General features: G+C 45.9%; 1 protein-coding gene across 4 annotated transcripts in view; it reads right to left on the bottom strand.

The window, feature by feature from the left end:
• Positions 1-17,206, bottom strand: part of PCSK6 (proprotein convertase subtilisin/kexin type 6) — a 188,360-nt gene that overhangs the window by 42,391 nt on the left and 128,763 nt on the right. For all 4 annotated transcript variants that reach the window (XM_021098934.1, XM_021098945.1, XM_021098939.1 and 1 more), the window contains exon 13: positions 15,757-15,893. In XM_021098934.1, the coding sequence (XP_020954593.1) occupies positions 15,757-15,893 (137 nt within the window). The remainder of the gene's footprint in view (positions 1-15,756; positions 15,894-17,206) is intronic.

The following is a 17,206-nucleotide window of genomic DNA, read 5'->3' as shown; positions in this document are numbered from 1 at the left end:
AAACCCCCTATATATCCTGGCTTCTCCCTTACCTCTTTGGAGCCCTGAGCAGCTGAGTCCTGGGCTCAAGTCCTCAGTTTTGCCCGCCAAATAAAACACAGCTCTCAACTATTAGGTTGTGTATTTTTTTAAGTTGACAGTGGAAAGCCTGGATTTCACACTTCATCTGGAAGTGGAGAGAAAGGGCCAGCCTCCCCACATCCTCTTGGGGTGACTGACACCCTAAAGCCAATGCAGCTCCTACCTGTGTGGGAATAGGCAGTTGTGTCCTAGCTCAGCCTGCACCTCAGGGGAGGCTGGGGGAGCTGGGGAGTCAAGGGGGCCGGATATCTCCACCAAGCAAGAGGTGAGGCCCAAGGGCAGCCGGTCTGAACCAACCTGGAGAGCCCATGATGGACCAGGTGTGAGATGTGTGGATAAACCATAATCTATACACACAATTCAAGGTAGAATGCATGGATGACCATGAGTAAAGCTTGAAAAGAATGTACTTAACTGGGCTTTCTTTGGTCCCTTGCCTTCCATTCAAGTGACCTAGGATGTAAGGCACGATATAATAGCACAAGACAGAATCACAGAGGAGTTCCCGTCATGGCGCAGTGGTTAACGAATCCGACTAGGAACCATGAGGTTGCGGGTTCAGTCCCTGGCCTTGCTCAGTGGGTTAGGGATCCGGCATTGTCGTGAGCTGTGGTGTAGATGCGGCTTGGATCCCGTGTTGCTGTGGCTCTGGTGTAGGCCGATGGCTACAGCTCCGATTTGACCCCTAGCCTGGGAACCTCCACATACTGCAGGAGCGGCCCTAGAAAAGGCAAAAAGACAAAAAAAAAAAAAAAAAAAAAAAAGACATAATCACAGAAAGTGACATAAAAGAGACATGTGATGGGTTCCAGGGAAGTGTAACACTGAGAGAGTGTTGATGCTTTAGATGCTTCAGGTCATTATCCTAAAACCTTAAAATTCCTCATGAAGTATTTGTTTGCATAAAACCTATATCTGAACCTCACCCAGGCCCACAAAGCAATACTATTATTCCCATCACGCATGTGCAGGTAAGGAGACCAAGAGGTTCTAGAACCAGGCCCAAAAGCCACCCATCTGGAACTCAATCACACCCACCAGACACTTTGCTCTGGGCTCACCCCAAGCAGGCTTGAATGCCGCACCCTGACTCCAGCAGCCTGTTCTCCCTCTCCCACCCCTTCTATAGACACTGCCTTCTCTCAGGCAGCTCAGTGTGAATGTGACTCAGGTTTGAGCTTCATACCTTATCTGGGCCCCTATAGCTTACTCAGCACATTTTGGCAAACACGCTAAAATTCTGCCAAACCCCTTTAATCTTGCCCCTGCCTCAACTTTCAGGTTAGCGGGAAGGAGAAAACCAAAGATGAGATTCCATAGAAGCGAGCCAGTGAAGTTGGGTGTGCTGGGCTGAACTCCAAATAAAGCCAAGATATGTGGGCACTCCTTACAGGGCTCTGACCCTGGGATGTACCTGGAGGCACACAGGGCCACTCAAAGCCAGCTCAGCTCCTGGTGTATTATCTCCTCACAGCTGTTTCAAAACCAAGCTGTACGTTAGCAAAGTTTTGCTTCTTTCGTTTGGGAAAAAAAAAAATGTTGCTTAAAAAGAAGAAATGGACCTGCTGAGCGCCAGACTTGAAGGAGTTGACTGGTGGGCATCCTGGCATGCCCTCAGCACAGGGCCCCCCCCCCCCCATTCTGTTGTTCCCAAATTTGGGCTCTCCAGAATCACAGCCAGTTTAATCTTCCTCAAAGGCATGGAGGCAGGTCTCTACCTGCTATCTCTGGGTTGGAGCTTTCCCAGCGGGCAAATGAATCAGTTTGTGAAGGTTGGGGTTAGAACCTCCACCTGTGAGCTGGTGGGGGGTGGGGTGGGGGTGGGGGGTGGAGGGGGAGGGACCAAGTTCCATGACAACTTAACACATACCAGGTTGTGCTGGAAACATTCACTCCCACCAGAGGCTCAAACACACCCACAGGGAATTAGTATCAGTCACAGGGACTCCCAGGCAGTGGTTGGTAAGGCTACTGTTGGGACCCAGGCCTTTTTATGTCTATATTCATGCTCTTTATACCAAATCACTGTGGCCCCAAGTACAAACTGCCAGGCACATTCTGGGTTTTGTTTTGCAGTCCCTGGATCTTCTGCTTGTTGGCTTGTTATCATGATATTTACCTTCTGATATTTTAATTTATATTTTATTACATTACTGCAAAGATGAAATATCTTCAATATATTTTGTTTACTGGTTACGGGTAGTCTTTCTTGATGAATTTCTTTTTCAAGCTCTTTGTCTATTTTTTCAGTGGGATGCTTTGCATATTTCTTGGACGTCTGGAAATGACTTAGTGACTCTTTTTATATGAAGGCTATAACAGTATAACCTTCTCTTTGCAAGCATCTAACCATGAGAGTTGAGATGCTAGAGATAAAGAAGGTGTTCGCATGTGTATTGGAATTTTTTTATACCAAATACTCTTTTAATTATCCCCCTTAGAAAAATGACTTTTTTTTTTTAGCATATGGAGAATTCAAATGACAACTGTTTACTGATTAGCAACATTTAGTTTAAAAAAATAGCTTGATTTAGTAAATAAGCAGTTAAACCAATGGCAATTAGACCTTTATTCCTCCAAATGGGTCTTGGAAAGAAATAAACCAATGAAATAAGAGACCCTGATTGTGATGCCTGATCCTTGGGGAGGGGCCAAGTCTCTGCTCAGAGGGACTGGCTGTTGGGATGAAGAGGAGTTGAGGGGTGGAGGGCAGAGCGCCTCATAAGGTCTGAACTGGGGTCATAACTGAATGCACCCCCCGTAAAGCAAACTCATCTAGGACCAAAAAAGCACATAAAACGATGCTCAACATCACTAATTATTAGAGAAACGCAAATCAAAACTATAGTGAGGTACCACCTCACACCAATCAGAATGGCCATCACCAAAAGGTCTAAAGCAATAAATACTGGAGAGGGTGTGCAGAAAAGGGAACCTTCCTACACTGTTGGTGGGAATGTAATTTAGTACAACCACTATGGAGAACAGTATGGAGGTTCCTTAAAAAACTAAGCATAGAACTACCATATGATCCAACAATCCCACTCCCAGGCAAATATTCAGACAAAACTACAATTCAAAAAGATACATGCACCTCGATGTTCATGGCAGCACTATTCATAATAGCCATATATATATAATGGAATACTACCCAGCCATAAAAAAGAATGAAATAATGCCATTTGTAGCAACATGGATGGACCTAGAGATTATCAAAGTAAGTGAATTCAGACAGTGAAATTAATATGATACCACTTACAAGTGGAATCTAAAAAAAAATGATACAAATGAACTTATTTACAAAACAGACTCACAGACTTTGAAAGCAAACTTATGGTTACCAAAGGGCACAGGCTGGAGGAGGGATGGACTGGGGGTTTGGAATTGGCACATACACACTATTGTGTATGGAATGGATGGCCCACAGGGACCTGCTGTATAGCACAGGGAATTTTACCCAATATTATGTGATAACCTATGTGCGAAAGAATCTGAAAATGAATGGGTATGTGTGGAGTTCTCACTGTGGCACAATGGGATTGGTGGCATCTCTGCAGTGCCAGGATATAGGTTTGATCGTCAGCCTGACACAGTGGGTTAAAGGATCCAGCACTGAGTGTAGTTCACAATTGTGGCTCAGATCTGATCCCTGGCTTGGGAACTCCATACGCCTGGGGGTGCCCCCCCCCCAAAGTATATGTGTATATGAGTAACTGAATCATTTTATTGTACAGCAGGAAATAATGCAATATTGTAAATCAACTATACTTCAATAAACTTTTTAAAAATGGGGAAGAAAAGCAGCAAACTCATCCCCAAAGAAAGACCTCTGCCTATACAATTCCCAATACGCGGGAGTGTGCTGGGGTCACCTCACATTGACTTTAAGAGCTGATTGTTAACATCTTCAAGAACATGTGCACAATAAACCTGTTAATATTGTAGGCGAAAATGTCCCGATAAAAATGTAGAAAGGAGAGACCCCAGCCATGATGACTAATCGAAGTCCAGCCAACTGCCCCTAACCACCCCTCCCCCACACATCTGCTTCTGTAAACTTATTATCACATCTACTACCTTGCCTGACCTCACTCCAGTCCGACCAGCCAAGCATGGATCTGGAAGAGGTAGCCCATAAAAGCCTTGTGAAACCCTTCTTTGGGGCTCAGACTCCGGAGAGCAATCTCCATTGAACCCGCCGGCGTAATAAACCTGAGTTCTCCAACTTTCTGAGTGCTCACTTGGTTTCTCACCGGGTAAAAGAGCTGATACACTGCAGCCACAGAGCTGCTGGAGCTGGTACACTACAGCCATAGGGCTGTCGCCAAAGCTGATATGCTTCGGCGCAGGGCTGCTGGGCAGCTGCCGTAACAATATTACACCATATAAAACATTTAGAGGAGTTCCCGTCGTGGTGCGGTGAAAACGAATCTGACTAGGAACCATGAGGTTGCAGGTTCAACCCCTGGCCTCGCTCAGTGGGTTAAGGATCTGCCTTGAGCTGTGGTGTAGGTTGCAAATGAGGCTTGGATCTGGCATTGCTGTGGCTGTGGTGTAGGCCAGCAGCTGTAGTTCCAATTAGACTCCTAGGAACCTCCATATGCCACGGGTGTGGCCCTAAAAAGACAAAAAACAAACAAACCACATTTAGAAATAAAAATAAATGTAGCAAAAAAAAAAAAAAAAGAACACGTGAGCTGGGTTTTAACACAGCCATTATTAAAAATTAAACTATACAAAATTACAATTAAACAAATTATATTTGAGAACAAAGGTAACAATATTCAAAAATCATTGCTTCCTCGTTACTTTACTTTGTCATTTTCTATTTTGGGCGGGGGGTATTTACATCTATTCTTGCGAGTCTAGTGCTACAGGGCAACGGGAGCTCCTGAAAGAGGGACCGAGAGGTAACAAAACACACAAGACTCTTTACATTTAGAAAGTGGGGGACCAGGAAGCACTCCATTCTGCAGAATAAAGACGCCCAGACTTTAGCCTACAGGACTTTTATTAAGGAAGGTGATGTATGTAGGTTAGTGAGCAGGAACAGGCACAGGTAATGACAAAGCTATCTCTTATTGAATAACAAAGGAAACTACTAGCAAGGAAGTTACTGGTGCATATCACTAGGGCATAGTGCTGCTGCTTATAGAACAGTATGGTTAATGCATAGCTCCTTTATCTTGTCTTTGAAAGTGACCCTATACTTTAGAACTCTGTGTCAGCAGGTATTTGCCTACTGCAGAGGTCAGCAGTTCAGTGGTCTCCAAGGTATTCTGTCTACATAGTGGAAATACTCTCTACCAGGGGCTGCTCTCCCACATCTCCCCCCAGCGCTGCCTGCAGAGTCATCACCTCGGCACCTTGAACTCAGTTCCGGTGGCAGCATGAGCATGTGGAAATTGACAAATGCAACAAGGGAGGGTTTACTGGTGATTTTCCAGACTAAAGAAAGTGACAGAGAAAATGCTAATAACAGATTAAACTTACAAGTGTACTGTGTTTGTGGTCATTACACTGGAAGCAGCATAAAAAAATTGTGGAAATATCCTTCCAGTTTTTGAAAACTACTATCCAGTTTGGCAAAGAAGTTGTGCGTGTCGTTGACAAAGGAAGTTCAGACCTCTATTTACCTGGGAAAGTTGGCTGCTCATCAGCTGCATCCATAGGCTGGCCATGGCTACCGGAGTTTGGTGAAAACTAATGAAAGCATGCTCTGAGTTATCAATATCTGGGCCAGGTGGAATTTACAAAGCAAAGAGTGTATATTTTATTTTCATTTGTGAATTTTGTGCTACACGTACTTTGCAACAGGAAAGTTTATGATAAACTTACGTGACATGTAGACACACATAATTTCCCCTCAGAGCACTAACTGTTCAACATTCACCAGCACATTGGACAATATGGATACGGGTCCTTGGGTGGGAAAATGGGGCCTGAATGGGATACCTCAAAAAATACTAAAACAAACAGGTGTCTTCGTTGCCAAGTAATAAAGCACATACTCAATACAAGTGTAACATGTAAACAGGCTAGAGCCACTGCCTGTTTTTGTAAAGTTCTGTTAGAACACAGCATGCTCTCCATTTACAAATTTTCAGTGGTTGTTTTTGCACTATAATGGCAGAGTTGAGTCAAAACCCTTCACAGAAAAAGTCTGCAGTCCTCAGAGTTCCTGTCGTGGCTCAGAGGTTAAGGAACCCAACTAGTATCCATGAGGATGTGGGTTCAATCCCTGTCCTTGCTCAGTGGATTAGGGATCTGGCGTTGCTGTGGCTGTGGCGTAGGCGGGAGGCTACAGCTCTGATTCCACCTCTAGCCTGGGAATCTCCATATGCTGCAGGTATGGCCCTAGAAAGTCAAAAAGAAAAAAGAAAAAAAGAAAAAGATTGCAGTCCTCGGGCAACAGAGAAGTGAAAAAGACCATCTGTGAATGACTGGAATTTGTCCAAAATATTTTATAAATATTTTTCTAATTTTAATTGTATGGTATCTTTGGCCAAACAGAAGTTTCTAATTTTATGTGTATAAATCTAAGTTAATGATTTCCTTTCCAAATGGTAAGTCAATAGCTTTTATTCACTTTATTCTTTCCCCACCTTTTGAAACACGACACTTGGTGTGTCTACATGGCTGTTTGTGAACTATCTATTCTGCTCCCCTTGACTCATCTCTCTGTTCTAGATCCAATGCCACACCATTTTAATTATTATAGTTTAAAAATATGTTTAAACATCTGCATTTAATTTTTTTCCAGATTTCCATCTCTAGTCTCCCTGTCCCAGAGAACTTCATAATCATTCAGTCAAGCTCCCCCTCCCCTTAATTTCATGGTGATATTTACTGGGAGTGTGTTTAAAATGGTACATTTGCCAAGAACTGAAATCTCAATGATATGGAAGGAGCAGGGTGTACATGAAAAACCCTTAAAAATCGATAACCAGGTATTCTAAGTGCCTATTGTATTTCAAGAACCTTGTAGGTTAAAAAAAAAAATAAAGGGCTGTGCCCATACCTGTCAGTCTAAGTGAGGTCTCAGAAGTCCAGTGCTCTCTGGAGCCTCAGGCCAGGTGAGGCAGCCTCTCAGGAGAAAGGCCTCCCAGGAGCCCTGACCCTCATGCAGAGTAGATACGCCTATACAAGGCACCTACTAGTCTGTGTTATTTCATTTGATTTTTACCTTCTAATTGCAATACTTTAAGTTAAAAAACCCAATTACAAATATCCCAAAGCCAGGAGTTCCCGTCGTGGTGCAGTGGAAATGAATCCAACTAGGAACCATGAGGTTGTGGGTTCGATCCCTGGCCTCACTCGGTGGGTTGAGGATCTGGTGTTGCCATGAGCTGTGGTGTGGGTTGCAGACGTGGCTCAGATCTGGTGTTGCTGTGGCTGTGGTGTAGGCTGGCAACTATAGCTCCGATTGGACCCCAGCCTGGGAACCTCCATATGCCACAAGTGCGGCCCTAAAAAGCAAAAACAAAACAAACAAACAAAAAAACACAAATATCCCAAAGCCAAACACGTTGAAAAGCGCTGGCCACAGCCTTAAAGAGGAAAATGTCCATCCAGGGTGCCTGCTTGGGGCACCTGAGGGGAGTCTGGGGTGGAGGTGGGGTGGAGGGATAGAGTGAGCTGAGCCTGACTGAGGTCAAAAGCACTCCCGAGTCCAGGCTGTGCCCCGATGGCTGGGTGAGCTCAGTCAGGCTCCAGATGTATCTTGAACTGGCTTCTGCTCCCACAAGACGGTGATAAAAACACACACTCAGTAGCTGCCATGAGGAGGAGTCATGTTCATACCCCTAAGCCTGTCCCACGTGCCACTTCATTTAATCTTCCCAACAACCATGCAGACGAGGCCCCGAGGCCAGTGTAGAGTGACCTGTCCAGTGAGAGGCAGTTCTGGGCCTGATGAGCAGGCTGGCTCCAGGGCTCCACCTCCAGGCTGTGCTGTTTTTTCAAAAACAATCAAATACACACACTCTGACACATACCTGCAAACCCGTCCAAACCCACACAAGCCCGTCCAAACCCACACATGCACATGTGTGTGTTATATCCACATACATACATGTGTACACATGTACATACATATGTACCCACGCATAATACACATGCACACGCACCTACTCGCATACCTGCACGCACATACTCACACATGCCTCATTCCTTGATAGACTGAAGATTGACTGACTGAGGCAAAGAAAGTCCAAAGAACCCAGTTCTTCAATGGCTTACTGGACATTTTTTTTCTCACACTCATGGAGAATTGAGGTGTATTTGCTCTAAACCATCCAAATCTTCTTTTTTTCTTTTTTGGACACCCTTCGGCACATGGCATTCCCAGGGATCAGATCTGAGCCACAGTTGGGACCTATGCTGCAGCTGCAGCAACATCGGATCCTTTAACTCCCTATACTGGGCTGGGGATCTAACTTGCGTCCTGGTGCTGCAGAGACACTGCTGATCCCATTGTACTACAGTGGTAACTCCTAAAGCATCTACATTTTTACGTTATTTTATTTAATTGTGCACTCCAAACCTCTACAATAGTCTCTCCTCCTGACCACTTTGGAAGAAAATGTTCCCCATATATGCATTTTATTTATTTATTTATTTTTAATTGCTTTAATTTTTTCCATTATAGTTGGTTTACAGTGTTCTATCAATTTCTACTGTACAGCAAAGTGACCCCATCACTCACTCACTCACACACACACACACACACAGATATATATACATTCTTTTTCTCACATCATGCTCCATCACAAGTGACTAGATATAGCCCCCTGGGTTATACAGCAGGATCTCATTGCTTATCCACTCCAAGCGTAATAGTTTGCATCTATTAACCCAGACTCAAAAAACTTTCCTTGATGGGACTTTTCAAATACACACAAATCAGAGAACAGGACAGTGAATTCCTACCTCTCCATCAGATGGTCCCAACAACCATCGACATTTTGCCCAGCTGCTCTGTCTATCCCTCCCCATTCTCCACTGCCCCATCCCATACCCCTGGGTGTTCTAAAGCAAACTGTAGATGTTGTTAATATTTCACTTGCACATACTATGGTGTGTATCACTCGCAATAAGACCTTTTTATTTTCATAAACTTAATTCCTTATCATCTAGGACTCTGTTTAAGATGCCCTGGTTCTATACTGACTTTCACCAATGAGATAACACCCACTGGTGTTTTTCCATAGCACTTATGGAAAATGCATAAGCATTAATGATCATCCTATTCCTCTCCTGCTGCTTTGATAAATTTTCCTTCTTCCTCAGATCAGTGGGATCCTGGAAATGCTGCTGAAACCAAGAAAAACCTGGCACATGTGGGTTGCTGCTCTTTTGGAAACAGAGGGAAGAGTAGAGAAAAAGAAATTTTAATTGGGGAGAAAAGTGAATTCCCTGAGTTCAAGAGAATGAAAAAATGCCATCTATTATGTCAGACAGTGTATTTACTGTGATGTGAGTGCCAAGTATGTAAAACTAACTCCTGCTGGGGCCATGAAATAAGACACTTAGTGTCAATCACAGAAAGAGGATTGGAAGGATGCTTGATTATGTTTTCCATTTAAACATCGCTGCCTCCAGACTCCCCCCACAGGGGAGTGTGGGTTCCCACACAGAGGGAAACCACACCCCTAACCAAAGTCTCAGAGTGGGGCACTGAGTAGGGCACTCAGGCTGCAAAGGGTGCAGAAGTGAGGAAGGAACAAGGCAGCCCTGTGCCTGCCCAGCAGACCTGGCACGTAGCAGCTAAGTGTGCACTGGGTGACCGGGGGAGGACTTTGCGGCTCAAAGCCAGGCTCCATCCCAACTAAGTGGGAGGCCCCGCAGCCTTGCAAGCAGCAGGGGTACCTGTGGGAGTCCCAGATCACAGGAGGATGAGTGGCACACACACCTGGGCAGGAGGCTGGCCTCACCTGTGCAGGTATGCAGGCTTTGCCTTGTACCTCAGGTGTGACCACCAACATGGGCAGGCAGATGGGGAGGCCTTGCCCCTCAAAACTTGGCCTGGGTCATCACCTTCTGAACAACCCCTCCCCCACAATCCCCAGAAAGTGTGTTCATCTTCATCCCAGAACTGAGGCCAGATGTCATTATGGACGGAATGTCTCCGTCCCCCCAAATTGAAATCTAAGCCCAGTGTGACGTATGAGGAGGTGGGGCCTTTGGGAGGCAATTAGGTTACAGGTGGAGCCCTCCTGAATGGGATTAGCGCCCTACTGAAAGAGACCCCAGAGAGCCAGCGAGCTCTCTCTCCACCGTGTGAGGACACAGCAAGAAGGCGGCCATCTACACCCCAGGAGAGGGCCCTCACCAGAAGCTGACCACTCCAGCCACTGACCTTGGGCCTCCAGCCTCTAGAAATGGGAGAAACACATTTCTGTTGTTTCTAAGTGCCCCCAGCCTATGATTCTCTATTACGGCAGCCTGAACCAAGACACCAGAGATTCAGGAAAGTAGGGTCCAGAGGAAGCAATCCAGGCCTGCCCTGGGCCAGATACAGGAGAAACACACACGTTGCCCAGAGAACTAGAACTTCCTGTGTAAAAAATTCTGAGTGTTCGAGATGGACGCTTTCCAAAATGCAGCCACGCTTGCCTGACAGATGTTCTGAGGATGGGACCCTTGCTCTCCCAGGCCGTGCCACTCTCTGCCTGGCAGTGGTGTGGTCTGCAGGGGCTCTGCTGGCCCACCTGCCCACAGTGGATGCCCTCTCTCCCACACCTGAGCCCAGCCCTGCTTCCCCAGTGAGGGAAAGGTCCTAGTATCCCCAGATCAGGCTCTAAGTAGAATTCAACAAAGGTGCGCTGAACACCAATGGGAATGGCTGAAAAGCCACTTGCAAATGCAACCCAGCTGTGAAGCAGGACTGCACTGATTCCACCCCTCACTCTCCTGCAGAGGAGAGTGATTCTGGGAGAAGACACACCCTTCCCTTGGCTCAGGAACTGAAGAAGGAAACAGATGACTAAGCTGCTCCTCAGTTTTATAAAAAGAGTTTTAAAACAAATGACATAACTCAAGTTAAGTCTGACAGGAGGTGAGTACTATTTGAGCGAGCATGTCATTCAGATGACTTAATCACCCAATAAACCCCGGGTATTAGCTCAGATTTTAAAGCACTTCCATCCAGTACACTACTGGCACTGAGCTGGGCTTTTCTTCTTAAGCAATGAAGTTGCAGAGATTTGAGGGAGACTGAAATCAACAACACAGAGACGCAGCCCCTAGGCCCAGGAACTGTTCTTGGCATCACCGCAGAAGGAGAGGAGAATGGGCTGCTCATTCCAAGCGCCATGGCTTTGCGTTGCTGCTTTACTCCCGGCACCAAGGTCGGTGGTCCCTACAGACCTCCTGAGCAGACAAACGAGGGAGGGGAAGACATGCCCAGTGGGATCCATCACAACCTCGGCACCAACAACACCGATGGGACAGCTGCTGGGCTCTGTGACCCTGGGTCAGTGGGAAACCCTGGTCTTCCTGCACCTTCCCAGGCTGAGGGCTCCCTGGGCTGACCTGCACATTTCAGGGTTGTGGGTCACCCCGCTTGGAAAAACAGACTAGTTTAAGATGGTTCTCATGCTTTTCCTCCTGCCCTCCCTCTACTGTGCAGAGATGCTGATGGAACCAACAATGACTTCTGCTGCACTCAAGGAGGAGGAGGAGGAAGCGCTCATTAACATCGGGATGTGCTGAGCTGGCTTCAGGACACAGGAGCCCATCCTGGTCCTGCACAGAAAGAAGAGCAGGCAGAGTGTCAATGCCTAGTTCCCCAAAGACCAGCTCAGACAAGACAGCTCTGCAGGGTGCAGCCAACCCCAGAGGCTGCTATGGGAAGGTACAGACCCTCTAGGACAAATGCTAAAGAAAGTGTCCCCTTCCCCCATTTCTTGTAAGTCACAGAAGCTCAGAGATAGAGGGAACCAGGAGGTGTTTATCCTACCCCTGTCTCCCCTGACTCTCCCCATGCCCTAGGATGGAGACCAGCCTGTTTCAGGACTTAATCTGGGGTCACGCCCTGCCTCCGCTAAGCCTGTGTCCTCTGCAGCACACAGAGCATCTGGTCACAGGATGATCACTACTGTCATTCATTCACCAAACATCTACTGTGTCTATTCCCAGCTCCGCAGCAGGTGGCTCTGGGGACACTGAGGGAGCCAGACAGGACCTCAGAGGGCAAAGGTTACCATGCAGGACAAGAGCGGTGCAGGCGGGATGGGGAGGGGAGGTGCACAGCATGCAATCCTGTGCTGCGCCGAAGAGGCCCCTAGCTTGGCTTGGGCACCTGTGTGCGATCATTGTTATGGAAACAGAGTCCCTTTTAGTGCCCACACCCTGCATGCCCAGGGTCTCCCCACTAACCCCTGGGTGAGCTCCTCCACACTCACGGCCATTTGCTGATGGCACTTAAATGTGTTTTCCTGTCCAGACCTCCCCTGACCTCCAAGTATAAGCCTCTACCTGGATTTGTCGCAGACACCTTCAAACTGGGCTCTCAGTCTTGTCCCCAGCACCTGCTCTCCCTGTGCTGTTCTAGACCTAGGAAATTGCAACTGTGTCTCCCATTGCACAGGACAAAACCTCTGGAGTCACTGGTGCCCCTCTCCTCTCAGAGCCCACATTCGATGTGTTGGCACATTCTTTTGACTCCAGTTTCAAGCCACTCCACCTCCACTACTGCCCCTGGTCTGGGTCACCTCAACCTGCCACTGTGATGGTCTCCTAACTGGCCTCCCTGCCTCTGCCCTCCCAACACACACTGGGGCCACAGTGATGGAGCTGTCAGAGTGGGCCTGTCCTCACAGAGGGTCAGACCCTCTCCCTCCTCTATTCACAATTCCATAGTGAGTGCTGGCGTGGAGACTCTGATTTGTGCCCATGTAGCAGGGGATGTAGCTGTCGTGACAAGTCAGTCCTCGACGTTTAATACGGGCCAGTACCCTTGGGCTTTTAAAGGACAAACTGAGGAGCATCTACTTTTAAAAGATGGTAATTCCAAATGATTTAAAAATTTGGTACAGCAAATTAACACATTATACATCAAATATAGTTCAATAAAAAAACCCTTTTTCATATTCTTTTCCATTATGATTTATTACAGAATACTTTAAAAAATTAAAGTCAATTTTTTGCATAAAACAAGTCAATGCCCTTCTCTTCTCCCTGGCCTAAAAAAAAAATCCATGAAACTCTGTTTTACGGGGCATCAGAAAAGAAACAGAGCAGAGGAAGGGTTTAGGGTCATCAAGATGTGTTCTCTGTGTAGAACACATCTACACAGAGAAGGCCGCAGGGAACAGCAGATCAGAGAAAGCAACCCTTGGGGAAACGCACTCCACAGGCAAGCAGGACTGGAGTGCAGTCTGCATACCTCACCATGAGTCCAACAGAAAGAGCCGTGGAAAAGCTCAGCACCTCAGTGGTGCAAGACAAGACAAGACATCATGGTTATTCTGCCTTTCCTTTCTGGTGTATGTACCCTGCCAGTTCGATCAACAGCTGGCCCATAGTAGGCATTCAAAAAGATTGGTTAAAAAGATCATTATTAGGAATTCCCATCGTGGCTCAGAGGAAATGAATCTGAAATAGTATCCATGAGGATGCAAGTTCAATTCCTGGCCCTGCTTAGTGGGTTAAGGATCTGGCATTGCCATGAGCTGTGGTGTAGATCGAAGATGTGGTTTGGATTTGGCGTTGCAGTGGCTCTGGCCTAGGCCAGCAGCTACAGCTCTGATTGGATCCCTAGCCTGGGAACCTCCATATGCTGCAGGTGTGGGCGTAAAAAAAAGACAAAAATAAATAAATAAATAAAAATTTAAAAACTCCATAAAAAAGGTGATTATTATCTAAAAGAGCTATGAAAAGGAGCAAGAATTACCAGGGAAATAAATAATCTGAAAAAATTTAAAAACCATTCCATTTATAATAGCATCGAAAAGAATAATAACTTAGGAACATGACACCAAGGAAGTAGACTGAAAACTATAAAACACTGCTGAATGAAGAAGTCCTAAATAAATGGAAAGACATCTGGTCCCCAGATGGGAAAACTTCGTAATGTTAAGATGGCCATACTCCCCAAACTGACCCACAGATTCAACAAAACTGCCATCAAAATTCCAATGACCTTTTTTTTTGCAGAAATTGACAAGGAATTGTAAGGGACCTGAAATACAACATTGAAAAAGAGAAAGTTGGAAGACTCATATGTCCCTGATTTCAAAACTTACTACAAAGCTACAGTAACCATAACCCAGTGTGGTACTGGCACAGGGACAGACCTACAGACCAATGACATAGATCTGGGAGTCCAGAAACAAGCTCATGTACATCTGTGGCCAACTGACTTTAGACAAGGCATTAAAACCATTTGACAAATGGTGCTGGGACCACTAGACAGTTAAACGCAAAAAGTGAATTTGGACTCTTACCTTATGGTATACACAAAATTAATTTAAAATGAATCCAACTCCTAAACATAAGAGCTAATAGATAAAACTGCTAGAAGAAAACAAAGAATTCAATCTATGTTACCTCATATTAGGCAATGGTTTCTTATATATGACATTAAAAGTGAAGCAAAACTGGAAAAAATAAATGGAATTTCATCAAAATAAAAAACATTTGTGCACCAAAGGACAGTATGAACAAACTGAAAGAAAAACCCACAGAATGGGAGAAAAAAACTTGCAAATCATGATCTTTAAAAAACTCTTATAACTCAATGATAAAAGACAAACAACCTAATTTAAAAGTAGGCAAAGGACTTAAATGGACATGTCTCCAAAGAAGATATAAAACAGCCAATGAACATGTGAAAAGATGCTCAACATCACTAATCATTAAGGAAATACAAATCAAAACCACAATGAGACACCACTTCACCACCACTAACCACTAGGACGGTTATCATTTTTTAAAAAGTCCTGGTAAGGACAAGTTCTGGTAGAGAAATTACAATCCTCCTAGCTTGCTGGTAGGAATGTAGAATGGTCTAGCCACTGTGAAGCAGTCTGGCAGTTCCTCAAAAAGGTAAACATAGACCTCTTGTAATTTCAGTCCTAGGTATACAACCAAAAGAACTGAAAGCATATGTTCACACAAGAGCTTGTACGTGGATGCTCACATTAGCTATTGAGTAGAAACTAGGTTACTGTCCATCAACCGACGAATGGATAAACAAACATGGTGTATCCATACAATGGAAGGGTATTTAGGCTTATAAAGGGATAAAGTAAGATACCAGCACAATATGAATGAACATTATGCTAAATGAAAGAAGCCAGGCACAAAAGGTCACATGTTGCATGATTCCATTCGATGAAATGTCCAGAAGAGGCAAATCCAGAAAGAGAAGGTAGATAAGGAGATTCTAGGGGCTGGGCGGGGATGGGGAATGGAGGTGATTATTTAATGGGTATCAGGATTTCTGTTTTGAGTGACAAACAAGTTGTGGAATTAGACAGTGGTGATAGCTGCCTAACACTGCGAATGTACTGAAAGCCACTGAATTATACACTTAATAATGATTACAGCAGCGAAATTTATATCATGTTAATTTTACCTCCAAGAAAAGCATCAAAGAATGACTGAATAAAAGTCTAGAGGTAACAAACAGGCTGACAAGTTCCTGGGATGATCTCAAGAGCCACTGACCTTGCTTCTCTGGGTTGCGGACCTGGGACGGCATGTCTTGGATTTCCAAGGTCCATTCCCCCTCGGCCTTCTCTCCCCAGCAGTGGACAGTCATGAACTCCCAGTTTGTAAACCCTTCATTGGAATGATCCAGCAATCTGCAATTGGAGATTTGGCGTCAGAACACAAGGGTCCTGAAAGGGGTGTTGGGTGGGGCGACCAGCCCGAGGAGGGCTCTCCTGCCTGGGAATTATACTCAGGTAACTGTACAGTTGGTTGAAGTGCCCCCCGCCCAGGGCAGAAGGGGTCTGGCCCTCAACTGGCGCACCATCTCACTGGTTTCCAAACCTTCCAAGGGAGCGGCCACGCTCAGTTTAAGACAGAGCCTCATTGGGGTGCTTTTCCCCCTATCCTAACGCAGCCCAGAGATCACAGGACCCCTTCCAGTGACCGGCTGAGCTACAGTTTCCTTGGGAGCATTTTGACTCCTGTCCTGGGTTCTTTCCATCACCAGTGAACACCTCACCACATTCCACCCCAGGAGGGATCCTACTGAGCCCATGTCCCCAGGGCCTGGAATGCATGAAAGCCAATGGAGGCTGGGCCACCTGAAATGTCCCCCCAAATCCCGAGGGCATCACTGAGGAGGCCCTTCTAAAATGCTGGTTTATGGAATGAAGAAAACTTTCACATTGCAGCTCTTGTGGTTCTTCTCCAGAAGATATCAATAAGGAAAAATGAACAACTACGCAAATGTGTGGAAAGATGTTGTCCCTTAATCTCCAGGGCTTAGCAGGTTTCCAGAGTTCCCTTGTGGAGGAGAGGACACAACCACCCTGGTGGTCATCCACTGAGGGTGAGAGGCACCCCTGGGTGCTCCCCCATGGCTACCTCCCTGCAAGCGCGCAAGCTACTTGGTCCTTCCAAACTGGAAGTAGGTCTTTCCTTCTGGACCTCTGGCCCTGGTCTGTTTCGCATGCTCGGTTCAGGCAGAAACAGGGAGCAAGTCACTGGCATCCCCTTCTGTCCCAGCACCTGGTGCCCCCCCACCACCCCCGTCTCTCCTCCATAGAAAAAAACAATTCCAGGCTCTTCATTTTATTCTTCTTTTACAGTCTAGTTTTCTATCTCTGTTTTGGGATAACAGGTTTTAAATCCAGGGCTTTTTACCATTCATCAGAAATTCAGATATATATTTTGTGTATTGTAAGATTCTATTCCCAATCAGGGCTCCTTCAAACACCCATTGTAAAAAAATGTTTACCAAGAGAACGTGCTCTGGAGTTCCCACCGTGGATCAGTGGTTAGCAGATCCGACTAGGAACCGTGAGGTTGCGGGTTCAATCCCTGGCCTCGCTCAGTGGGTTAAGGATCTGGTGTTGCTGTGAGCTGTGGTGTAGGTTGCAGACTCGGCTCGGATCCTACATTGCTGTGGCTATGGCATAGGCCAGCGGCTATAGCTCCAATTAGA

Source organism: Sus scrofa, chromosome 1 (genome assembly GCF_000003025.6).
Source record: "Sus scrofa isolate TJ Tabasco breed Duroc chromosome 1, Sscrofa11.1, whole genome shotgun sequence".
Lineage (NCBI taxonomy): Eukaryota > Metazoa > Chordata > Mammalia > Artiodactyla > Suidae > Sus > Sus scrofa.
This window is presented reverse-complemented; position numbering and strand designations above follow the sequence as displayed.